Source organism: Schistocerca cancellata, chromosome 3 (genome assembly GCF_023864275.1).
Source record: "Schistocerca cancellata isolate TAMUIC-IGC-003103 chromosome 3, iqSchCanc2.1, whole genome shotgun sequence".
NCBI lineage: Eukaryota > Metazoa > Arthropoda > Insecta > Orthoptera > Acrididae > Schistocerca > Schistocerca cancellata.
In genome coordinates this window covers 149429961-149456551 of record NC_064628.1, presented here as the reverse complement: position 1 = coordinate 149456551, position 26591 = coordinate 149429961, and the positions used below count along the sequence as shown (strand labels likewise).

The 26591-nt window shown below is 45.9% G+C and overlaps 1 protein-coding gene across 2 annotated transcripts in view; it reads right to left on the bottom strand.

The window, feature by feature from the left end:
- The window catches only part of LOC126174770 (receptor-type guanylate cyclase gcy-19), a 492286-nt gene that overhangs the window by 205058 nt on the left and 260637 nt on the right, over nt 1-26591 (bottom strand). For both annotated transcript variants that reach the window (XM_049921109.1, XM_049921111.1), the window contains exon 5: nt 20046-20285. In XM_049921109.1, the coding sequence (XP_049777066.1) occupies nt 20046-20285 (240 nt within the window). The remainder of the gene's footprint in view (nt 1-20045; nt 20286-26591) is intronic.

Sequence of the window (26591 nt, the reverse complement as noted above, 5' to 3'; positions counted from 1 at the left end):
AAACTGAGGAGCTACTTGATTGAGAAATAGCGGCTCCGGTCTCGTAAACTGACATTTGGCCGGGAGAGCGGTGTGCTGATTGATTGATTGTTTAATTGAGAGAGTTTGGGATCAAACGGCGAGGTCATCAGTCCCGCGATTCCAAAGTGGGTTACGTAAGATAGAGGGGCGGCTAAAAATGGACGGATTCAGTCAGAGACGTCAAATTATAAAAGAATGAACATTAAACACACACAGTAGAAGTATAAAAGGCGAGACCAAATCTAAAAACTGAAAGAGATAGGAGGGTGGTCATGGGGTCACCGACCGTGATTACTGGAATAGGACTGCCAACCACAACTAACGCGCCCCTGCCCAAGACTAAAGGAGAATCTTATATCTGGAAATAAAAACCGCTTTCACGGAGGAAACCGAGGACCAGGTCAACCATCCGTGGATCGTCTGCTAATATTAAATTTAAGGAAGCAAGAAAACTATACTTAACATGAAGGGTCGAAAGAAGGGGACATGCCACCAATATGTGAGATATCGTCAGTCTGGCGCCACAACCACATTGTGGGAGTGGGTCGTTATGTAGGAGGAAACAATGGGTGAGCCGGGTATGGCCAATGCGTAAACGGCATAAAACAGTGGACTCCTTCTGAGAGGGGCGGAAACAAGTGCCCCAAAGTGCAGTAGACTCCTTAATTGTGCGGAGTTTATTACTGTGAGAAGTAGCGCTCCAGATGGCATTCCACTGTTGGGCAAAAAGAGATTTGACGTAGATCCGCATATCCGCAGCTGGAGTCATGAAAGGAAATAGGGTGTAAGTATCTGCTTCTCTAGCCGAACGGTCAGCCAATTCATTCCCTGGGATTCCCACATGACTTGGGATCCAGAGAAAGACGACTGAAAATGTTCAAATGTGTGTGAATTACTAAGGGATCAAACTGCTTAGGTCATCGGTCCCTGGACTTACACACTACTTAAACCAACACACCCACCCATGCCCGAGGGAGGACTCATACCTTCGACAGGAGGGAAAGATGACTGAACAGGGGGCACGCTCAAGGGCAGAGAGAAGGTCATGGATGGCAGAGACCAAGGGGTGACGATTGTAGCATCGATCGATAGCCTGCAGGCTGCTCAAGGAGTCGGAACAGATTAAAACACAATGAAGGGAGGCCTGAGAAACAAAAAGGAGGGCCTGTGAATGGCTAGAAGCTCTGCTGTAAATACACTACATGATCCTGGCAACAAATGGTGCTCGAAGCCGGTAGGAGACCTGAAAGCGTATCCCACCTTGTCAGTAGTCTTAGATCCATCAGAGTAAAAGATGGCGGCACCCTGGAATACCCCAAGGATGGCACATACAAGACGATAGGAGCAACAGAGACCTCAGGACCCTGGAAGAGATCGGTCCTCCATCCAATGGAGGCAATGGGAGGAAAGACATGGGGTGCAGTCTAGTGAGTGCAGATGGATATCCCAGCAGAGGGTAGTGCGACATATGCCAACTGGCAATCCCAGCTGTGGGCGGGTGTTAGGAGGGAGACATCCCTCATTGGCGAAGAGCACAGGGTACATAGGATGGTCAGGGAACTGGCGAATGGCGACTGCATAAGAAACAAGGTGTTGGCTCCGTTGTATGTGTAGAGGGGGAATCCATGCTTCTGTGAGGAGACTATCAACAGCACCAGTGCGAAAGGCACCAATAGCCAGATGCACCCCATAATGATGGACAGGGTCAACGAGTTTCAAAGAGGAAGGAGCTGCTGAGCCATAACCCTGACTACCATAATAGAGTCTGGACAAGACCAGATCACTGTACAGAAGGAGAAGAGTGGAATGGTCTGCACCCAAGATGTGTGGGCCAGGAGGTGGAGAGCATTAAGCTTTCGCATGCATGTAAAGTGACGAATGTGGGGCAGCCATGTCAGCTTGTTATCAAAAATAAGGCCCAAGAAACGGGACTGTGCTACAAAATCTAGGAGATGGTTGCCTAAATAAAGTTATGGATCTGGGTGTGCTGTGAGTCAATGACAAAATGCATAACCTGTGTTTCGGAGGGGGAAAACTTAAAGCCATGGGCGGTGGCCCACGCAGAGACCCGTCGAATGGCACCTTGGAGCTGGCGCTCAGCAGACACCACCGAGTGGGAGATGCAATGCCGGGGTAACCAGAGGCCCAACAGGGGTCACAAGCCCATTTATGGCAATGGGGAAGAATGTGACACTTAGCACAGAACCCTGTGGGATACCATTCTCCTGAATCTGAGGAGTGCTGAGTGAAGTACCAACCCGGAAGTGCCAGTAAGATAAAAACTCTTAGATAAAAATCGGAAGGGGACCACAGAAGCCCCAGTCATGGAGGGTAACTAAAATGTGATGGCGCCAAGCCATGTCATACGCTTATGTAGCTCAAAGAAAACTGTGACAAGGTGCCAGTGGTGAGTAAAAGCCTGTCGGATTGGAGTAGATGGTCAGTTGTAGATCGCCCTGCCCAGAAACCACTCTGATATGGTGACAAAAGGCCCTGAGATTCGAGTACCCAACATAATCTGGAGTTGACCATCCTTTTGAGCAGTTTACAAAGCACATTCATAGAGCTAATGAGGCTGTATCTGTCGAGAGACATTGGGTTTTCCCCGGGCTTAAGGACAATGATAACTATACTGTCCTGCCACTGTGCTGGAAAAGCTCCCGTGAGCCAGATGTAATTGAAGACCCTGAGGAGCTGTTGCCTCTGGGGAACGTCCAAGATTTGAATCATCTGATTGTGAATGGAATCTGGCCTTGTGGCAGTGTCTTGTGAAGAGCTAAGAGCCTGCACCAATTCCCACTCAGTGAAAGGTGCATTATAGGGCTCAATGTGGTGTGGGATAAAATGGTGGGGGGGGGGGGGGTGTCTGTTCAATTCTGCGTTTGTGTTGGAGAAAGGTAGGAGGATAGGAAGCGAACGACGATGCCATCACAAAGTGTGTCGCAAGGTGTTCTGTGAGGACCAATGGATCAGTGCTTAGAGTTCTTTGGAGGTTCAGACCCAGGACAGTTGACTGTTGCTGGCAGCCCAGAACGCTACAGAGCTTTGACCAAACCTGCAATGAAGAGGCATACATCCCCAGGGAGGAAACATAGCGCTCCCAGCATTCCTTTTTACCCCGCTTAATAAGGTAGCGAGCCTTAGCTCGGAGACGCTTAAAAGTGACAAGATTAGCCTAGGAGAGGTGTCAGTTAAATCTCTGCAGCGCCCGTCGGTGGTCCGGGACAGTGACTACGAGATACTCGATCGACCAGGGTACCGGCAGATGACGAGGGAGCCCTGTGCATAGGGGGAGAGTAGTGCCAGCAGCATGAAGAAGAGCAGCATAGATGCCTTGCACGACTATATGAATGAAATTCGAGAGGGATGTGTCGAAGCGGACAGGAGACATGTATAAAGGCCAATTGGCCCTGCAGAATGCCCAAGATGGGGGCCTATCTGCCTGGCAGCAGCAGGGGAAGGACAGTGTCACTGGAAAGTGGTTACCGTCACAAATGTCATCATGGGATGACCCATGTAGGGAAGCCACGAGGGCAAGGGAGGAGATCGTGAGATCGATAGCAGAGAAGGTGCCATGAGTGGCACTGCAGTGGGTAGGGGAATCATCGTTGAGGAAACACAAATCGAAGTCCGTGATAAGTTGGTTGATTAGGATACCCTAACCTTTTGAAGTGACATTCCCCCACAGTGCATGGTGAGCATTGAAATCCCCAAGGAGGAGAAACGGGGGTGGGAGTGGCTGGATTAAGGTAGATAGTGCAACATAAGCAAGTGGCCGACCTGGAGGGAGGTAGACATTGCAAAGGGTGATTGTTGGAGTCGTTTGCAATCTAACCACTATCACTTCCAAGGTGGTGTGTAGGGGGATCCAGTCACTAAGGACATTGGGGCGAACCAAAGTGCAGACCCCACCAAATGCTATCCCAGGGCCAGCATGGTTCCGACAGAACGCCAAATAACTGCAGAAGGTTGGAGAGTGGTTATCGTGATAATGCGTTTCTTGGAGAACAAGACAGAACGCAGAATAAGAGGAGACAAGACGTTGCATTTCTGGTAGGTGACGGTAGTACCCACTGCAGTCCCACTGGATGATTGTGTGGCGTGAGTCCAAGGTAGGCATGAAGGAGCCGAGGAGGAGGTCAGGTCACATTGTCAGTAATTGTCACCGACAAGGATGGGGTGACATCCATAAATAAGATGTCACACTCAGGTTGCGAGAGGGGAGATGGCACCTCTGGGGCACTGAGGGCGTCTTGTAGTGGGATTTATGTTTCTACTTCTTCTCTTTCTGAGGCGGAGGAGGGCAGGACACAGGGGAGTACAGCCATCTGCAAGATCGGGGTCTGAAAGAGAGCAGGCGACCTTGGGGCGCACAGATGGTGCACTTCATGGCCGAGTGGTGGTGAGAGTCTTCTTGCCTGAGAGACACCAGGGAGAGAGTTCCTGGGAGGGAGCCTGATCACCAGCAGATGCCGAAGAAGGGGAGCACTTCTTCAGCCAGGGAGGGGGAGCGATTCCCTACCAGGAGATCGTGGGAACTGCAGGGGAGGTGGAGGGGAGAGTGGGGTGGGGCTGGGTAAGGACGAGGAAGGAGGAGGAGGAGGAAAGAAAATAATATAGGCAAAAGTTGAAGACAGTGACACTGGATGGACTCTCTCAGTGTAAGACAGACGATCCAGGGACTTGTATTCTTGTATCTTCTTTTCTCTCTTGTAAGCCAGGCAGTTCAGCCACCGAGGGGAGTGGCGGTCAGCACAGTTGACACACACAGATGGCGGAACACAAGGGCTTCCCTCATGGACTGGGTGGCCACAGTCACCACACAAAGGGTCCGCTGTACAGTGGGAAGACATGTACCCAAAACACAAGCAGCGAAAGCACCGCATAGGTGGAGGGACGTACAGCTTCACATCACATCTGTAGCACATAACCTTGACCTTCTCTGGGAGGGTATCCCCCTCGAAAGCCAGAATAAAGACTCCAGTATCAGTGCAGTTGCCTTTGCGACCCTTCTGCACATGTCAAACAAAATGAGCGCCATGGGGTAGCCAGGGAAGGGAAGGCTGCCTAGTAGTACGAGGCAACATTTAAGGATCCTTAGCCATTCAAAGAGACGGCCTTGTGAGAACAGCCAGATTTTTGCAGTTTGATACGCTTCATGCGCCATGTATCCGCCCTGATACCACCTGCTCCGACCAGGTGCTCTCTCCATGGGCGCCACCCAGCCACAGCAAGGGCCAACCGGCACAGTGGCGATTGCTGGGAGTTCCGATGCTCCAAGAAAACCAGCAACCACTCCTTGGAATACATGGGGAGGGAACAGCTCAGGTATCACTAGTGTGATCCCTTTGCTGTCAGGGGGCTCAGCCATTTGGGTACATAACAGCCCCACCACATGGACTGGCTACACGTGCTGGTGACCTAGCAGGGTGGAAGGGGGCTATAGCGGCGAAGGCAGAGAGGAAGGGAGGGGTGAGAGGAATCTACACCGTAGATACTAGGGAGGGAGTTCTTCCCCATATGGCTCACACTAAAAACAGGAAATTTTGAAGTGGAGGTCAAACCTCAAGTGGGGACCGAAACGCCAAAAGGGTGAAAAAACAGGCAAAGGGAACTAAACTGCAGCCAATACAGGAAACCAGGAGAATAGCAAGTTCGACATAAATCAGAACACTGAGAGAGGGGAAGGAGGTGGCAATGGGGAAGGAGCAGGGATAGGGAGGGAGGAGGTAGGGAGAAGGAAATGCAGCTAGGGAATGAAGAATGAGCTGCAATAGCTCGGGGCCCCATGTGTGTCATGCACGAAGTCATGAAAGAACCGTGAGCCCCCTGGGGAGGGGAGGGGGCGGATCCGTTGGGTCTTCCGAGGCCTGTTCGGCCAGAGTTTAGTTTAGTAATTTTTAGTAGTATGTAGTAACAAGTGGCTCGGCTCTCAATGCTTTGACTACAATGAAGAATTCAAAGACGTTGTTTCGAACTAACTGCAGTCTCGAAGAATTTTATGCAGAAGTAATCTGTAAAATCGTTAAGAGAAATGGCAAGTGCTTAAATTATTAAATTCACCTTAGGTACCACAGTATCATGTGTACAACCTAGTGAAGATGAACTTCTTGGTAGCTTTCTTATTGCTAAAGAGATATTTAGCAGGAAAGAAATAATCTTTATTCGTCATTAGCATAATATACACAGAACTGTACCCATCCATATAAGTGAAAACCACCTTCCTGCTGATTCGCGCTTTCTCGATTTCCATTACAGTTACACATTGTGTATCAGATGTCTCGAGCAGTCCCAAGTTTTCATATCAGCGCACACTCCACTGCAGAGTGAAAATCTCATTCTGGAAACATCCCCCAGGCTGTGGCTAAGCCATGTCTCCGCAATATCCTTTCTTTCAGGAGTGCTAGTTCTGCAAGATTCGCAGAAGAGCTTCTGTGAAATTTAGAAGGTAGGAGACGAGGTACTGGCAGAATTGAAGCTGTGAGGACGGGTCGTGAGTCGTGCTTGGGTAGCTCAGTTGGTAGAGCACTTGCCCGCAAAAGGCAAAGGTCCCGAGTTCGGGTCTCGGTCCGGCACACAGTTTTACTCTGTCAGGAAGTTTCATATCAGCACACACTCCGCTGCAGAGTGAAAATCTCATTCTGCAATGTATGTCCATGTGCGGCGAAGCCGCGAACACCAGTGACGGACAGCCGGCGGCTAGTTTTATTAAGGACGTACCAGCAGCCCACTAGTTCTTGACAATGCCCAAGGAATACTTGGTCTAAAACTCGAGTAATTCTAATTACTTGACGTCACTGAATCACACCAATCAGAGAGCCTAGCTCTTCATGACATAATATGGATAGCAGTTAAAATTTACAAATGCGACGGTCATCATTGGGTAGATATTGTTTTATAAAAGATAAGTCAATGAAGTACTTTCATGGTTGTTGTTGTTGTGGTCTTCAGTCCAGAGACTGGTTTGATGCAGCTCTCCATGCTACTCTATCGTGTGCAAGCTTCTTCATCTACCAGTACCTACTGCAACCTACATCCTTTGAATCTGTTTAGCTATATAACTCTTGGTCTCCCTCTACGATTTTTACCCTCCACGCTGCCCTCCAATACTAAATTGGTGATCCCTTGATGCCTCAGAACATGTCCTACCAACCGATCCCTTCTTCTAATCAAGCTACGCCACAAATTTCTCTTCTCCCTAATTCTATTCAATACCTCCTCATTAGTTATGTGATCTACCCATCTAATCTTCAGCATTCTTCTGTAGCACCACATTTCGAAAGCTTCTATTCTCTTCCTGTCTAAACTATTGATCGTCCAATTTTCACTTCCATACATGGCTATACTCCATACAAATACTTTCAGAAAAGACTTCCTGACACTTAAATCTATACTTGATCTTAACAAATTTCTCTTCTTCAGAAACGCTTTCCTTGCCATTGCCAGTCTACATTTTATATCCTCTCTACTTCGACCATCACCAGTTATTTTGCTCCCCAAAAAGCAAAACTCATTTACTACTTTAAGCGTCTCATTTCCTAATCTAATTCCCTCCGCATCACCCGATTTAATTCCACTACATTATATTACCCTCGTTTTGCTGTTTTTGATGTTCATCTTATATTCTCCTTTCAAGACACTGTCCATTCCGTTCAGCTGCTCTTCCAGGTCTTTTGCTGTCTCTGACAGATATACAAATATACAATCTCATCGGCGAACCTCAAAATTTTTATTCCTTCTCCATGGATTTTAATTCCTACTCCGAATTTTTCTTTTGTTTCCTTTACTGCTTGCTCATTATACAGATTGAATGTTGTGACTTGGCAAGACAACCAAGCCACTCTGAGGAAGCCGAAAGGCACGCGTTTAAGCTCACGCAGGCTGGCGTGAGATCTGGCACAGTTACAGGAGTTGAGTCTAGTAAAAAAGGTACGTAGCTTCTGGAATACTTAACTTTAATCCATAATTGGTGAACATCGGTCTGACGGTACATACATCACAAGATAAATAGCAAATGATAATGGCGCCTTGCTAGGTCGTAGCAAATGACGTAGCTGAAGGCTATGCTAACTATTGTCTCAGCAAATGAGAGCGTAATTTGTCAGTGAACCATCGCTAGCAAAGTCGGCTGTACAACTGGGGCGAGTGCTAGGACGTCTCTCTAGACCTGCCGTGTGGCGGCGCTGGGTCTGCAATCACTGACAGTGGCGACACGCGGGTCCGACGTATACTAACGGATCGCGGCCGATTTAAAGGCTACCACCTAGCAAGTGTGGTGTCTGGCGGTGACACCACATTGAAAAACATTGGGGATAGGCTACAAACCTATCTGACTCCCTTCCCAACCACTACTTCCCTTTCATGCCCCTCGACTCTTATAACTGCCATCTGGTTTCTGTACAAATTGTAAATAACCTTTCGCTCCCAGTATTTTACCCCTGCCACCTTCTGAATTTGAAAGAGAGTATTCCAGTCAGCATTGTCAAAAGCTTTCTTTAAGTCTACAAATGCTAGAAACGTAGGTTTGCCTTTCCTTAATCTATTTTCTAAGATAAGTCGTAGAGTCAGTATTGCCTCACGTGTTCCATCTTTTCAACTGAATCCAAACTGATCTTCCACAAAGTCGGCTTCTACCAGTTTTTCCATTCGTCTGTAAAGAATTCGTGGTAGTAGTTTGCACTGTGGCTCATTAAACTGAGCCCGCATCTCGTGGTCGTGCGGTAGCGTTCTCGCTTCCCACGCCCGGGTTCCCGGGTTCGATTCCCGGCGGGGTCAGGGATTTTCTCTGCCTCGTGATGGCTGGGTGTTGTGTGCCGTCCTTAGGTTAGTTAGGTTTAAGTAGTTCTAAGTTCTAGGGGACTTATGACCACAGCAGTTGAGTCCCATAGTGCTCAGAGCCATTCCAGCCATTAAACTGATAGCTCGGTAATTTTCACATCTGTCAACACCTGCTTTAAGTAGGATTGGAATTATTCTTGAAGTCTGAGGGTATTTTGCCTGTCTCATACATCTTGCTCACCAGATGGTAGAGTTTTGTCAGGGCTGGCTCTCCTAAGGCTATCAGTAGTTCTAATGGAATGTTGTCTACTCCCGGGGGCTTGTTTCGACTTAGGTTTTTCAGTGCTCTGTCAAACTCGTGTCGCAGTATCATAGGTTTTTCAGTGCTCTGTCAAACTCTTGTCGCAGTATCATACCTCCCATTTCATATTCATCTACATCCTCCTCCATTTGCATAATATTGTCCTCAAGAACATCGCCCTTGTGTAGACCCTCTATATACTCCTTCCACCTTTCTGCTTTCCCTTCTTTGCTTAGAACTGGGTTTCCATCTGAGGTCTTGATATTCATGCAAGTGGTCACTTATCTCCAAAGGTCTCTTTCTGTCAGTTTATCCAGGTCCCATCTCCTTAAATTCCCACCTTTTTGGAGTTTCTTCAGTTTTAATCTGCAGTTCATAACCAATAGATTGTGGTCAGAGTCCACAAATGCCCCTGGAAATGTCTTACAATTTAAAACCTGGTTTCTAAATCTCTGTCTTACCATTACATAATCTATCTGAAACCTTCCAGTATCTCCAGGTTTCTTCCATGTATACAACCTTCTTTCATGAATGTTGAACCAAGTGTTAGCTATGATTAAGTTATGCTCTGTGCAAAATTCTACCAGGTGGCTTCCTCTTTCATTCCTTATCCCCATTCCAGATCCACCTACTACGTTTCCTTCTCTTCCTTTTCCTACTATCGAATTCCAGTCACCCATGACTATTAAATTTTATTCTATCTGAATAATTTCTTTTATCCCATCATATATTTTATCTCTTCGTCATCTGCGGAGCTAGTTGGCATATAAACTTGTACTGCTGTGGTAGGCGTGGGCTTCGTGTCTATCTTGGCCATAATAATGCGTCCTCACTCCTATTTTTTTATTTATTATTAGACCTATTCCTGCATTACTCCTATCTGATTTTGTATTTATAATCCTGTATTCACCTGACCAGAAGTTTTGTTCCTCCTGCCACGGAACTTCACTAATTCCCACTATATCTAACTTTAACCGATCCATTTCCCTTTTTAAATTTTCTAACCGACCTGCCCGATTAAGATATCTGACATTCCACGCTCCGATGCGTAGAACGCCAGTTGTCTTTCTCCTGATAGCAACGTCCTCCTGAGTAGTTCCCGCCCGGAGATCCGAATGAGGGATATTTTACCTTCGGAATATTTTACCCAAGAGGACGCCATCATCATTTAACCATACAGTAAAGCTGCATGCCCTCGGGAAAAGTTACGGCTGTAGTTTCCCCTTGCTTTCAGCCGTTCCTAGTTCCAGCACAGCAAGGCCGTTTTGGATAGTGTTACAAGGCCAGATCAGTCAATCATCCAGACTGTTGCCCCTGCAACTTCTAAAAAGGCTGCTGCCCCTCTTCAGGAACCACACGTTTCTCTGGCCTCTCAACAGATACTCCTCCTTTGTGGTTGCACCTACAGTACGGTAATCTGTATCGCTGAGGCACGCAAGCCTCCCCACCAAAGGTAAGGTCCATGGTTCATGGGGGTGGTATGTGCAGTGAATGTTCTCTACGCTCTAGTTTACGTGAGTGTCGCTCATTTCAGATATTTGCATGATGTGTTGCATTCTCCGAACCTTTCTTAATTTCTTCACAGCAGACTATTCTCAGATAGAGACATATGGCCACAAAAGTTTTCCAGTTACATAGGACTTCTGCAGAGCACATGGAATGTTTTCCATATGTGTGAACAATACTGATACAGATCTGGTAGAGAGCTTCATTTTTCACTTTTTCAAAAAGTGCCATATATACTGTCCAGTGACATTAATGTGACCGTCGCCTTTACCATCAATAATAATCAGACATCATAACCCACTTCCTTATGTGATTAGTGGGTCTTACTTTTTAAATGTTAGTTACAATTAGCAGCTAATTACAATATATTAAGTCGTGACCTACAGCTATACTCTAATTACAATGGGCAGCTATATACACTTCTTCGTTTTTAACTTCTAAGATTTTAACTAACCCTACTTCTACTTCCTTCAGCGTCACAGATGTGTCAGAAATATATATAAACCTACTTTATTGCCTTGCCCATCGAGCTAATCCCGATGAGCGTGCCCCTGACACTAGGCAGGCCAGGATGTTAATCGCTGCAGGTTCCTAATTCTAGATTCCTAGTCTAATTTCTACTAACTAGTTCTAACCTAAGTCAATTCCGGTGCATTGTCCAGTCCTTGTTGTTTTTATTCCCCACTCCCCCTAATCCCGTACGTGGCGGATTCCAGACTATAGGGTCGGCCTATCCACGCGCAGGCGGTATGGGAGTAGGGCGCGTATTTGTTGTAATCTGTGCTATTTAGTTTAGTTCCCTCATGTATTCTCTTAGCACTTTTTGTGATTCCTCGTCAGCAAGTTTATTCAGTGTTCGGAAGGTGTCTTGTTGTCTTATCAGGTGGTATGTGTCATGGTCGGGTAGTTGGTCACGTAGTGTGGAAGCAACATCATTGAAGAGGGGGCACTCGTAAATCACATGGTCGGGAGTGCCCTCCGGTTCACCACATTCACACATGTCCAATGAGAAAATGGATTAGTCCTCTGGTGGGTTCAAAGTATTTCATTTTTAGTCGTTCCCTAATGCCTGGAATCAGTTCATATGTCCTACGTCCTGTTTCATCCGTGTCCCACAGTTCTTGCCATAGTTGTACTCCCCTTTGCCGAATCTCACCCTTGTCCCCTGCCCCAATGCCAAAGATCTCCTCTGTTTTTGTTAAATTTCCCTTCTTAATCCAGAACCATGCAGCCTGCTCTCTGATTTTGATGTCCAGGGGGCAAAGCCCCATTATGACTAGTAGTGCTCCCCCTGGTGATGTTCTGTAAGCCCCTACCGATCTAAGTATCACGTTCCTTTGAACCCTTCTCACTGTCATGGCGGGCACAACCCTCGTGAGCCTGTGTGCCCAGACTCCCGAGCCATAACCCACTATTGATGTTAATATACTATTATGATTGAGTCTTATGAGGTGAGGTGGAAGATGAAATCTTTTATGTCCTATGGATATGAGATTGTTCAGTGTTTGGAGGGATTTCTGGGTTACGGTTTCGATGTGTTTCCCAAAATTCCACTTCTCATCAATGATGATGCCCAGGTATCGTGTGTCACGTCTTCGAAGAACCGGCGAGCACTCGATTCGTACAGTCGGGTTACGGATTAATTGTCCCTTCAGTAGTAAGTAGGTAGACTTGCTCGGTGATATCGTCATTTTGGTGTTTTGGCACCATAGTTGTAACTTGTTTAGGGCACTTTCTATTTTGGGTTCAATGTCTTCGCTGCTACGGCCGCCGACCAACAGGAGGAGGTCATCTGCATAGGCTATCACCTCTAGCACTTCGTCACTTTGTTGTAGGGTGTCTAGTAAAGGCTCCATGTGGATGTCCCAGAACAGGGGCCCTAACACGGAACCCTGAGGACAGCCCTTTGTTATAGATTTTCCAGTTCTGTCGCTAGAAGATGATAGCCAGACCTCCCGATCCTCGCAATAGCTCCTCAGACAACCATATAGCGGCCCTGGGCACTCCTTCTCCCGCAAGCAAGAGAAGAGCGAAGGCCACCACAGGTTGTCGAAGGCGCTACTGATGTCAACCATGATGCCCACCACGTACTTATGTGGGGTAGAGCCACAGACCTCAGCAGCCAGGGCGATTGCATCAGATGTCGATCGTCCAGGCCTGAAGCCGAACTGCCTGTCGCTCATCCCACGCAGCATCCGATGTGCAGCCAGTCTGTCAGCTAGTAACTTTTCTAGTATTTTCCCTAGAATATCAAGCAAGCAGATTGGTCTGTAGGATTTTGTATTTGTTGGATCTTTATCTAACCCTTTCCGAATAATAACTACATTCGCGGTCTTCCACACCCTTGGAAATTTTTGTTGTATCAGACACTCATTATATAAGTGAGTGAGTGGTGCAGTTAACTGGGGAGCTAGAAACTGTACCACCTCGGCTACAATGCCGTCTGGCCCGGGAGCTTTTAAGTGATTTTATGTGGGCAGCCACCTCTTCCTCCGAGAAAGGGTAGACTGCCGTATTGTTGGTGTATTCGTTGAGGTTGTCATGTCTTAGTTGTTGTTGTTGTTGATCAGATTCCCCATTCGCGCTATCATCAGGCAGCAGGGACTGGAGGAGGACCTCAGCAGTTTTCTGCCAGGATTCCGTCATCCTGTCCCTGTGCCTGACTGTTGATAATTCCAGTGGAGAGCGGATCTTCTCTCGTACTAATTTATATGGTGTACCCCAGGGGTCCAATGCCAATTGGCTCTGGACGAAGTTTTCCCAGGTTTGTATTCTAACAGCCTGGAATTCCTTCTGGAATCGGAGTTTAGCCTCCCGATATTGCATCAGCCATCTTTGCCGTTCTGGCCAGACGACACTGCGCTGGTAATATCTTCTCAACCTTCTAACAGACCGGCGCATATCCTCGAGTTCGGGCGACCATGGTGATGGAGAGGCTGCCATGGCCTTCCTCCTGGTCGGTACGGCAGCTTTCACCGCGCTAGTTATTGCACTGGTCAGTTCCTCTGCTCGGTCGTTTACGTCTATGTCAAAGTCTGCGCCACCTTCTGGCAAGGCAGGAATGACGCACTCCCTCGCTAGTCGTTCCCAGTCAGCCCTTTTGTAATTAAACTGCGTTTCCCACCCCATGGCCCAGCGGGACACTCTTTGACCTACAATGAATGTTATTAGGTTGTGGTCGCTTGTGGTGGCGTTTTCTTCTACTTTCCACTCTTGTATTGTGTTGATTGAATTGGGGGTGGCTAGAGTTGGAGGGTTGCCAGGCTTGTTAGCTATCACTAGTTGTGATGCCATGATAAAATCTTCTACTTTCTCTCCGTTGGTGTCCCTTGTGCCGCTGTGCCACAGGGGGGATTTTTCGTTGATATCGGCAGTGATTATCATCCTTCGTCCTTGCAATGCCGTGGTTACTGTAGCTAGATGGTCAAGATGTGTTTCAATTTTATCACCGTACTGAAAGTACATATTAACTAGTATTATTGCTCCACCGGGAGATAGCAGCTCCACGACATTGCAGTGACTATTGGTAAACTGCGATAGTGTAGTTACTATCAGGGCATTATTTGTGATTATTAGTGTTCCTTGGCTGATGACCTGCCACGTCGCGGCTACAAATGCAATTTTTCCAGCTAGGGAGAGCACATCCAGCCTCCTCTCCTCCACTTCCTTACGTAGCTCCTGCATTACAAGTCGACTGTTATGTGTGTTAAGTTGGCCGTTGGTAATTTTTGTCATCTACGGAAAGTATGTATGTATGTATGTGGTCTTCTGGACATGTCTTGCTCCAGTCAAACGTAATACGTCCATTAGCCAAAACTGACTGTTCGTAAATGTCGTCTAGGTCAAATTTTTCTCCTCGTCTCTCGAATACTTTCTTTAGTAAGTCTCGCAGGGCTCCGAAGTCGGTGGGGAGATTCACTGACTTTAGCTGTATCCTGTCTACAGCCTCCATTACCGAGAAGGTGACTCTTCTTCCGTATTCATGTCCTACGTGGACCACATGTCGTAAGGCAGTGGTCAGGGTAGCCGGCTGCTCCAACCTTGCCATTTGCATGGTGAATTCTAGATTTGGGTATATCCGAACCTGATCTACTGGCGGTAATCTTACCACTGGGGTGCCTTGAGAGCTTGTTATTGTGCTCTCTTGCACAGGCTTTTGTTCTTTCCGGTTGCTTCCATCTATTGGGACCTCAGGCACAGGATGCCCTTGCCGTTGCTGGTGTTTGATCGGCTTCACTCCCCTGCTGAGAGAGGAGGGAGTGGCCATAGGGATAGATTCCGTCTGGATACATTTATCGATTTTTGGCGTATCTGTTTGGATACTTTCGTCAGCTGTCTCAGTTATCAGATCTCTCGAAAGAGACTTTATAAATTCTTTGAACCTATTTGCCCTGATGGCATCCCTCCTCCTTTTGCTAGGGGATTCTCGCTTTGGCATCCTGTTTTGTTTGACGTACTCAGCCATAGTCCGTTCTGGATATCAGTCTCTGCTCCAGCATGCGGTACGTAGGGCAATTTCGTCCTGAGGCTCCGCAGCTTTTCTTCCCGCGTCTCTTGCAGGGAATGCATACACTTGCAGCTTTACATTCTTTCCGTGTGTGACCATCTTCGCCGCACCTGGAGCACGCCGACCCCCTGGTGCAGTGCCTTAGAATGTGGTCCAGGTCTCCACAATTATGGCAACGAGGTACCACGAGATAGTCTCTAATATTTATGGCATGGACGCCAACATATAGTCTGCCCATTGTTATTATCTGCTTCCACATTTGTGCTGTGACCTCGGCGACGTGATGTACATCACGATCCCGAGGCCCCGTTTTAAATCTCAGCTTAAAAGAATCCTTAAAATCATTGTCATTCATTTGGTCAAAGTTCTGGTTCTTTATAGTCTGGTACAGTTCTTCGTTTGTTGTTGTTGTTGGTACATTATATAGAATGATCAAAGGGTTCCTTTTTCTCGGCGGTTCACACTTGACCACCGAGTTCAGCTTGGGGTTCTTTAACAATTTTTCTTTGTCTTCCTCTGTGGCCACCTCCGTCGCCTTTGTTTGACGTCAACGTGCAATAATCACTCACAAATGGCAGGTGGCAGCACTAGCAAAGAAAAGTATATAAAGCGTGTCGAGCGGTCGCGGACAACAGTGCAGAGCTGTTAGCCTAATGTGGAAACAGAGTGATTTATTTGACATCCAAGAGGTCATTAGCTTTGACTTTCGGGCCGAGGATAGAAGCATTTCTGAAACGGCTAAGTTTGTAAACTGTTCACATTCTGCCGTGCTTAAAGTATACCATGCATGACGAAATGCCGCTATCCAAACTTGGCGCCGATGCAATTATTGGGCACCACCGTCCATAGATGACAGGGGTGAACGACGGCCGCGGTGATGTGTATGGGCGAAAAGATGTGCAACATTTGAGAAACTGACGGCCCAGATGAACCTAGGGGCTACCAATAGTGTATCCTCACCAACCGTTCAGCGAACAGTGCTGCATGTGGGCCTCTGTAGGAAGCGCCTGGCTCATGCGCTCATGATGGCTGGAATTTTCACGCCAGTACCACAGTCGGGCGTCCACTGGGTGGCGACAGACGGCCTTGTAAGATGAATCACTTTTTGTGCTCCACTGAATAGATGGGCGTTGGCAAGAACGAGGTGAACTGTCTGAAAGCAAAGGCAAGCCAGAGGAGCGAAACAGCTCACAGTGTATGTGCGAGGTTCGAAGAGCGCCAGGATGAGTCTACCGCGCTCCCATGATCACCAAACTCCCCTGATTTACAACCAATCGAGTATATATGGTATCATCTCGATCAGGTGGTTTGCGCCATAGATCCTCGACCGAGGAACCTGGCGCAGCTGGCCACAGAACTGGAGTCGGCATGGATCCAAATCCCTGACGGTATCTTCCCGAATCTCATTGACTCTTTTCCTGCACATCTCGCAGCGGTTTACGCTGCGAAAGGTGGTTATTCAGGCTTTTGACAGGTGGTCACATTAATGAGACTGGACAGTGTAGCTACACTGTCAAAAAGAGGCGCTCGGTTTTGTAGTAAATATAAAAAATGTACACTCCTGGAAATTGAAATAAGAACACCGTGAATTCATTGTCCCAGGAAGGGGAAACTTTATTGACACATTCCTGGGGTCAGATACATCACATGATCACACTGACAGAACCACAGGCACATAGACACAGGCAACAGAGCATGCACAATATCGGCACTAGTACAGTGTATATCCACCTTTCGCAGCAATGCAGGCTGCTATTCTCCCATGGAGACGATCGTAGAGATGCTGGATGTAGTCCTGTGGAACGGCTTGCCATGCCATTTCCACCTGGCGCCTCAGTTGGACCAGCGTTCGTGCTGGACGTGCAGACCGCGTGAGACGACGCTTCATCCAGTCCCAAACATGCTCAATGGGGGACAGATCCGGAGATCTTGCTGGCCAGGGTAGTTGACTTACACCTTCTAGAGCACGTTGGGTGGCACGGGATACATGCGGACGTGCATTGTCCTGTTGGAACAGCAAGTTCCCTTGCCGGTCTAGGAATGGTAGAACGATGGGTTCGATGACGGTTTGGATGTACCGTGCACTATTCAGTGTCCCCTCGACGATCACCAGTGGTGTACGGCCAGTGTAGGAGATCGCTCCCCACACCATGATGCCGGGTGTCGGTCCTGTGTGCCTCGGTCGTATGCAGTCCTGATTGTGGCGCTCACCTGCACGGCGCCAAACACGCATACGACCATCATTGGCACCAAGGCAGAAGCGACTCTCATCGCTGAAGAAGACACGTCTCCATTCGTCCCTCCATTCACGCCTGTCGCGACACCACTGGAGGCGGGCTGCACGATGTTGGGGCGTGAGCGGAAGACGGCCTAACGGTGTGCGGGACCGTAGCCCAGCTTCATGGAGACGGTTGCGAATGGTCCTCGCCGATACCCCAGGAGCAACAGTGTCCCTAATTTGCTGGGAAGTGGCGGTGCGGTCCCCTACGGCACTGCGTAGGATCCTACGGTCTTGGCGTGCATCCGTGCGTCGCTGCGGTCCGGTCCCAGGTCGACGGGCACGTGCACCTTCCGCCGACCACTGGCGACAACATCGATGTACTGTGGAGACCTCACGCCCCACGTGTTGAGCAATTCGGCGGTACGTCCACCCGGCCTCCCGCATGCCCACTATACGCCCTCGCTCAAAGTCCGTCAACTGCACATACGGTTCACGTCCACGCTGTCGCGGCATGCTACCAGTGTTAAAGACTGCGATGGAGCTCCGTATGCCACGGCAAACTGGCTGACACTGACGGCGGCGGTGCACAAATGCTGCGCAGCTAGCGCCATTCGACGGCCAACACCGCGGCTCCTGGTGTGTCTGCTGTGCCGTGCGTGTGATCATTGCTTGTACAGCCCTCTCGCAGTGTCCGGAGCAAGTATGGTGGGTCTGACACACCGGTGTCAATGTGTTCTTTTTTCCATTTCCAGGAGTGTATTTATGTAGCACGTATGTTCCACATCTCATCCTAAACCTCTAGACCAATTTCAATCAAACTTCTTGGTATACATATCATTTATTGTCTGGAAAATTTCGTTGTGGAAGTAGAACAAACCTACCTATCAAAAGGGGAGGGGGGTTTAAAAGCAGTGTAGCCTATGACGCATGCAAATTCATACTTTTTATTCGTCTACCATTAGGGAATGAGAGCACATAGTGACTTGCACAAAAACTTAATGTTAAACCTTTACGAAAGTTTTTCTCGCTGAGAACCGCAACAAAATGATGAAAGGAAAAACGTTTATCGCTTACTACATCTCCGCTGTTCATGTTGTAAAACCGCCACATGAAGCATGACTTTTAATTTATCACTTCCTTACTACTGCCTGTATGTGCGGCAAATTTTGCAGACAGTATTCACATATACCACTGAATCCACCAGTAAAATTATATCGTTGTATGACTCATACTTCAGGAGTTATGACGTCATAAATACTGAGAGGCATGAAAAACTTCCACATCATGCACGACGTTTTAATTTATTACGACTTTGCTACTTACTCTATTTGCAACACATTTCGTTAACGGTATTCACGTATGACGCCAAATGTATCTACAAAAATATGCCATTGTATGACATAATTCAGGAGATATGGCGTCAACTACTGAGATGCGTGAAAACGGCCGTATCATGCATCACGTATAATTTATTACTTCTTTACTATTCACTCTACTCACAACATATTTAGGCAATAGTAGCCACATGACCCACTGGATGTACTTCCAAAATTATATTACTATATGACAATTACTTCAGGAGATACAAACAAAATTCGCTAGAGATGCGGTTGAAATACATGTAAAATATATTTGACATGTGGGGTATGCAGACAAAATTATATTATTTTATGACACATACATCAGAAGATAAGACCGAAATTCGCTAGAAATGCGGTTGAAATATGTGTACAAATACGTGTGAAATGTTAAGTATATGTAAAATATTTTGACATGTCCGTATGCGGACAAAGCCATGGGAAAAACTTATTTTATGGCCATGGAAAGATTTCAACTAAATTTGGTACATATATTAGTCACCATCTGGAAAGAAATACTGTGGCAGGAAGAACCACTAACCTCCTACTGTGTTAGGGATGATAATGTGGAGAGAGAAGTCGGTAGAAGGAGATGGGCAGACAGAGAGGGGGAAGGAGAATATGGGCACAGGTAGGTGGGAGGAAGATGGACCGAGAGAGGGAAGGGGTGAAATGTACAGAGAGAGGGAAAGGGAGAAGGAGATGGACAGAGTGTAAGGAAAGAGGAGGTGATGAATCAAGAAAAGGAAGAGGAAGATATGGGGAGAAGGAAAGGGGGGAAGGAAATTGAGAGAGAGGCGTTGAGGCAGGTATGGACAGTGAAAGTGAAGAGGAGGCAGTGGACGGAGAGAGAAGAGAAGAAGATGGACAAGTAGAGGGGACGAGGAGATGTACAGAGAGAGGGGGAAGAAGGAGTTGGACAAAGGGGGGAATGAAGATGTGATTAGAGGGGCAGAGGAGGAGATGATCAGGGGGAGAAGGAGCAAATGGACAGAGAGGGAGAAGCGAATAGACAGAGAGAGGGGCAGAGGTGATGTGATTACAGGGGGAGTGAAGGAGATGGACAGAAATAGTGGGAACAGATGGACATAGGGGGAGATGGTTGGAGAGGGGTCGGAGTAGATGGGCAGAGCTAAGGGTAGGAGGATATTGACGAGAGTGGGTGGGGAGGACATGGACAGAAAGAGGGAGTGGAGGAGGTGGACCGAGAAGAGGAGAAGGAGGAGATGGACAAGAAGAGGAGCAGGAGGAGATGGAATGATAGAAGATTGGAGTAAATACATACTGGACAATGCCAGATACTCAGCTAGTGCTGCTATAAAAGGCAGTTGTACTCTCTTGAAAGACACTGACCTCTTTTGAATACCGCTGTAGTCCTCCATTTGGGCGGTGAGCTGGTCGTATTTTTTGCCTATGGATGGTACGTAGTTGAAGGAAGAGTGCAGCAGGTCGTTGCCGATCGCCTCGTGCCGCACGTACTCGATGTAGTTGTTGCCGACCAGCGGCCCACGGCCGTAGTAGTTAATACCATACACCATGGCGATGCCCATATTCTCGATGCTGCGCAGCAGGTTCTTGAATGCTATCAGATACCTACAAGAACAATGAAGCACAAAAATATGTCACTCGGTACAACTGAAGCGTCAATAATGAAATACTGGATCGCCATGCACATCGTCTCACTTTCCGCATCCGCCTACCCTCCCACATTTAAATATTGGTACTGTAGCAAACTATAAATTTCTTCCTTCTCCTCACACATGTCCAATAGTTTCTGACGTTCTGACACCAGCCACCCAGCGGTTTCACCCATGACTTCCAGTTTCAGTGCTCAACCACATTTATATCAGCAGATTTCCTCAGCCTTACACATATACTCTCTATACCCTTTTCCAACAACACGTAAATCACCTTCACCAACTTTACCGTGAAAGTCGCCCACTAATGTACCCATTCTTCCTTATAAAACAGAATCATCTTTTCCCGCCCAGGGCTCCTCTTCTCCCTCTCGTGACCTTCCACTTCTAGGAGCTTAGGTCCGTGTCCTCTCCCAATAATACCACCTGCTTCCTTTCCAAAAGACTCTCTCACATAATATTCGCAACACATGTCACGTCATATTCACGCAACACCTAGTGCACATTTCGTACTCAAAATCAACAGATTCCGTACGTCATCTAACCCTACTTCCTTATAGTGATAGAACCACCATTACCACAAATAATGAGAGAATTAATTTAATAGGTATGTACTTTACTTATTATTTATTTAACATCTATTTGGTTTATATATTTAAAACTATTTGACCGAAAACCGGAAGCACATATCACTTCTGGCAATTCAGCCTCCAGCAGTGTGGCGAAATAACAAAGACAACAGTAACAACAAACGTAGTAGCTGTGATTATATGTATATTCGTGAAGAAGGAACGAACATTATGAAATACAAGAGTACTGCTTCTGTCTTATTGTTTAGCATTCATCTTACTTTATAAGGTCAAATATATTTGTTATATTTCAGTGTAAAAAGTAAGTCGTACTTAGGTTAGTCGACTTGTTAGATGTTACCGTAATTTGAGGCAACAAATATTTTTAAAGGAGTCATTATGTCTCCTTTTCTGGCGACGACTGGAAATCCAACAGATCAACATCAGCGCGTGGTTCCGTCTTTGAACCATATTCATCCCAAACTTCGTCGTCATGAAATAATTTACACTTCTAGAGGTGTGGAGAGAACTATTACGTTTTATGGAACTAGCCGAAATTAAAATTCCAAAATGAACAACAACGTAACACCCTGGTAGTGAGAGGTCACTAACGCGTCATAATTTAACGCTATTGTAACTGGTAGTACATAACATTCGAACTAATTTACTAATTTCTCAATTTCAACCATTGCTCTATCCGTAAGTGTCATTTGATTTAGTTTAAATCTTGTTGCTTAAGAATTATAAGTATTCGCCATATCTCACTAGGTTTTACATCAGTATCTCTTTATGGCGTCTAAAGCTCTACGACTTTAAAGACAAACGATGGATGTAACTGCTTGATAGACTTCTGTAATTGTGACGTGCTAATTCGGATTTAACGGAAATACTGTAACGCGATAGACATGTAGTAAGCTCGTTTACTTATTTGCTGATTTAATTCTTTGATTTTTACCAAGGGTTTCTCTGTGATGTGGTATATCTTAATTGTTTTGTAAAGACGGAACACTTGTGTACCGAAACGTTGCATATCATTATAAGAAAATCATTTATTTGAGTCTCATGGAGTAACAATGTCTATGTAGTGAGAACGGTGTCTGCACATGTTGTCAGTGTCAAACGGAAATAGTCACTTGACACTTGTATGAGATTGTTGCTTACATTTTGCGCTAAGACGGAAACTTTGCTATTACATGTATCTCCACCGGTTTTACTTCCCTTTTTCTGGTAACGAAATGTGCTGAAATGATGCTGCTGCGTATACAAATCGAAATTCATAAAAGGTGGAAAAGTTACTTTTCATATGTAAGTTCCACAAGTGTCTAATCGTAGTTATCGTACCAGTAAAATATGTTTAATACGTTAATACAAAGATACAGTGCAATGAAGGCATAAAACCGTACAGCTAATTAACGCGACTATATGTCCGTACACGAGTATTTATAAGGCAAGTTCTGGATACATTTGGTAAGTGGCAGCAAGCTGCCAGTCAATCTACTGAATATGGACACTGTTAACTTGAATATGTGACAATCTGAGGCATTTTTATCGTATTATTTAGTTTTCCAAACCAATGTACTTATTTTACAATCTTCATAAAGTTCCAGTGACGTGATGAACCGTTGCTTTCGATAAATGGTTTAGTTCCTGTAAGGATGAAGAACGATTAATAAGGTTCTACCAGAGAATAGAAAAGGAAAAATTTCGTTCTTAAAACAGTTCACTAATTTTCGGCATGTTTCTGCTCTGGTGTACAAGGAAGCTATTTTGCAGTGCCACCACATCAAGCGTTACTAAATCAGAGACTCGGTGAATGCAGAACAAAACCCAGAAAAACCGCATTCGTAACCCCTTCTTTTCCTGTAACAAAGGAACAAAATAGTGGCATATGAGCTGCAACATTTATCACAAAAAGTACTTATCTTTTCAGAACTTTAACCACAGTTCGGTTTAGATATCGAATGCAAATTGTTAAGCCGCCTATGAAACGTGGGTACAAAATCCATAGTACTTCTGAAAGGGGTGTATTTGGGCTAGGATTGCAATTGTATGGCGTTTACAGACAAACCTTAAAGTGCACTACTAGTGTATCAAGGAGTGTTCAACCTCAATGAGCCCATAGCTCTGTTTCTCTCAATATAAGGTAAGCTCCCGTCCCCCTTTCACCAACCGGGCAAGAGGCGAGGTAACCAAACTACGGGGCCGGTACAAAAAGATGGGTGTTTTCATCACATGCCAAGGTCACCGTCCCCCACAGCCAATAGGGATCGAGTTTCCACTCCATTCCAGTTGTGTACGTTTTGTCATTCATTTGAGGTCTATACTCTGTATTGAAAAGTATATAAGAAAATTTTCGGTTACTAAGAATAAATTTCCACAACACTTTTTTGTTAAAGTTACTTTGTAATATAATTATTTTTTACTTTAATAGAAAACTTAAATAAAATAAAGTTACATTAGAGAGATATTACTACATTTCCCATTGGTTATTTACATTCTTATATACAGTACATACACTGAACCCCCGTGAACATATAGAAGTGCCGCAGCACAACATGGCTTGGACTCGACTAATGTCTGCTGGAGCGAATTGACACCATAAATCCTGCAGGAGTATACATAAATTCGTAAGAGTATGAGGGGCTGCAGATGTTTTCTGAACAGCATGTCGCAAGGCATTCCAGGTATGTTAGTAGCGTTCATTTCTGGGGCGTTTGGTGGCCAGCGGAAGTGTTTAAACTGGAGCCACTCTGTAGCAATTCTGAACGTACGGGATGTCGCATTACCCTGCTGGATTTGCCCAAGTGCGTCAGAATGCACAGTGGACATGAAAGGATGCAGGTGATCAGACAGGATGCTTAAGTACGTGTCACCTACCAGAGTCGTGTCTAGACGTCTCAGGGGTCCCATATCACTCCAACTGCACACGCCCCACATCATTACAGAGCCTCCACCAGACTGAACAGTCCCCTGCTGACATGTAGGGTCCATGGATTCATGAGACTGTCTCCATAACCGCACACGTCCATCCGCTCGATTCAATTTGAAACGAGACTCGTCCGACCAAGCAACATGTTCCTAGTCAGAATAGTCCATTGTCGGTGTTGGCGGGACCAGGCGAGGCGTAAAGCTTTGTGTCGTGCAGCCATCAAAGGTACACGAGTGGGCCTTCGGCTCCGAAAACCCATATCGATGATGTTTCGTTGAATGGTACACACACTGACACTTGTTGATGGCCAGGCATTGAGATCTGCAGAAATTTACGGAAGGATGGCACTTCTGTCACGTTGAACGATTCTCTTCAGCCGTCGTTGGTCCTGTTCTTGCAGGATATTTTTCTGGCTGCAGAGACGTCGGAGATCTCATGTTTTACTGGATTCCTGATATCCACACAGCGCACCCGTGAAGTAGTCGTACGAGAAAATCCCCACTTCATCATTATCTAGGAGATGCTGTGTCCCATCGCTCTTGCGATGACTATAGTACCATGTTCAAACTCACTTAAAGCTTGATAACCTGCCGTTGTAGCCGCAGTAACCTATCTAACAACTGCGCCAGACACTTGTTGTCTTATACAGGCGTTGCCGACTTCAGCGCCGTATTCTGCCTGTTTACATATACCTGTTTTTGAAAACGCATGCCTATACCAGTTTCTCTGGCGCTTCAGTGTATAATATATGGGAAATTGAGAGACGAAGTTGTATGACTAGCAGCAGGTGAATGAAAAACCACAATCACACATATATGTACATAGTATGCGGTATACACATGTATAAGTACACATACACATACCTATGACAAACATTTCATGCTTTACAATATATAGTATAAATACATCCATTCTCTCCATCTCTCAAACACACTGTAATCCAAGTGCATAGTGTGAATATGGATGGTACTGATCCTGCCTCTACACATGAACCGTTTGTCACCACGATGTGATAGCCCAACTTTCAGTTACACTGGTGTATAGACGAAGTGTGGAGTGACACTACCACCACCAAGCAGGTACCTCTTGTAATCCTCGATTGTTAGAGCCTTTGAGGCCACATGATTGACACCATAGCACATCTTTTGGTGGCGCCTGTGTCTGCATGGTATGTGTATATTTGCTATCAGATCCCCAAAAACTCCACAATCTGTGTACGATTCACCTTGTCTTGCAGCAGGCCGATAGCTCTCTTGTTTTGAGATGTAAGGCCCTAAGGATTATCAGCCATTTATCTAGATATGTCGAGTGCTTTAGGATGGTAACATTTTACTTTATGGATCGTTGCCTTTTGCTCTGTAGACGAAACTGTCTATATCTATTTGAATCAGAGAAGTTTGTCTTCGCAAACTCATAGTGGAAGTCGTAGATGTGGAGTCTGCAAAGGACCAATACACACATACCGACATAGACTGGTTTTGTGAACTCCACTGAAAACTTATCCATCTCTAGAGCCACTAATCCTTCATGGATGATAATGGCCCACTTAAAATTTGGCCAGACGATGTAATCTCTAGCGCCATAATGACCACCCCAACAGTAAATGAAATGAACTTCGTTACACTTTCTGAAATCTTCCAATAGTTTTCCTAAAAAACTAGCGCGACTGTTTGAAGGAGATGGCGCAAGTGAATTTAATAGGTTCCATTCCCAAACAGAGACACTGCTGGAGGTTTCTGTAGCGTATGATGTATCTCTTTTCTCTGATTGATCCCCAGCATCATAATCAGCTTGGGGACAAAACCACTGTGCAGGACTACATGTTCCACACACAGCAGCAAGTCTCTGTGAGCATCATTATATCCACTTTTCTAACCAAGGGCAGACAACAATATGGCAGTCAACTGCCTGTTTATATAAACATCATCATGGGAACGTTGTTGTGGTAAATCTCATGCACACTTTTTGCAAGATGTATGAGCTCAGAGAGCAACCATCTTCGATGATTATCCCCAGTGTATGATTCTAACTGGTTAATCCTGGAATCATACTAGCATATAATTTGATATGCAGCTGCATATGGTATGTGACGTTCTATGAAGGTAGTGTGAGAGGTAGTGGGATCGCCTTCACAATTTGATACAGGAATTAGTAGGCGTGAAATTTGCATAAATGTCAAAGGAGTAGTACTTCTGGTGATGAGCATTCTCAAATTTCAAGAAGTTGTTTGCCTCAGTAGGCAAGTTCACATGTACTGGTTTCTGGCTACTGCAGTCAATTTAGTAAACGAGTTTAGACGTCTAGGGTAGAAATGTCTTACTCCATTTTTTGACATACTTTTAATACTGGTGTCGGGTTGTATCTCACCCTCAGAGAATAGCAACAAATCTACATATTCGGGGCAGTGACTAGCTGTTTTTGAAAAATAGATTATTGCTTTTTTTATCTACATCCAGGCCATAAACATGATTTGAATAGTTCGGAGCCAGTGTTAGTGGGTACTGGAATTTAATGGGGATTGAGATTCCAGTGAAGTTATAATGTTTGTGGACATTTAATATTTAGTATGTAGTTGTATGCTCTGCATATTACAGGTAATTTCTGTTGCATGTCGGAAGTGACCGTATGATCAAAACTGATCGTCATGACACTGGACATTAATAACTGTGTCTTTAGCGGAAATATTTTTTGGAATACCTGGTAAATGCTCTGAACCAGTCTGCAACTAACTTGCCCAAGGATGTCACATCATTACCTTCCCAAA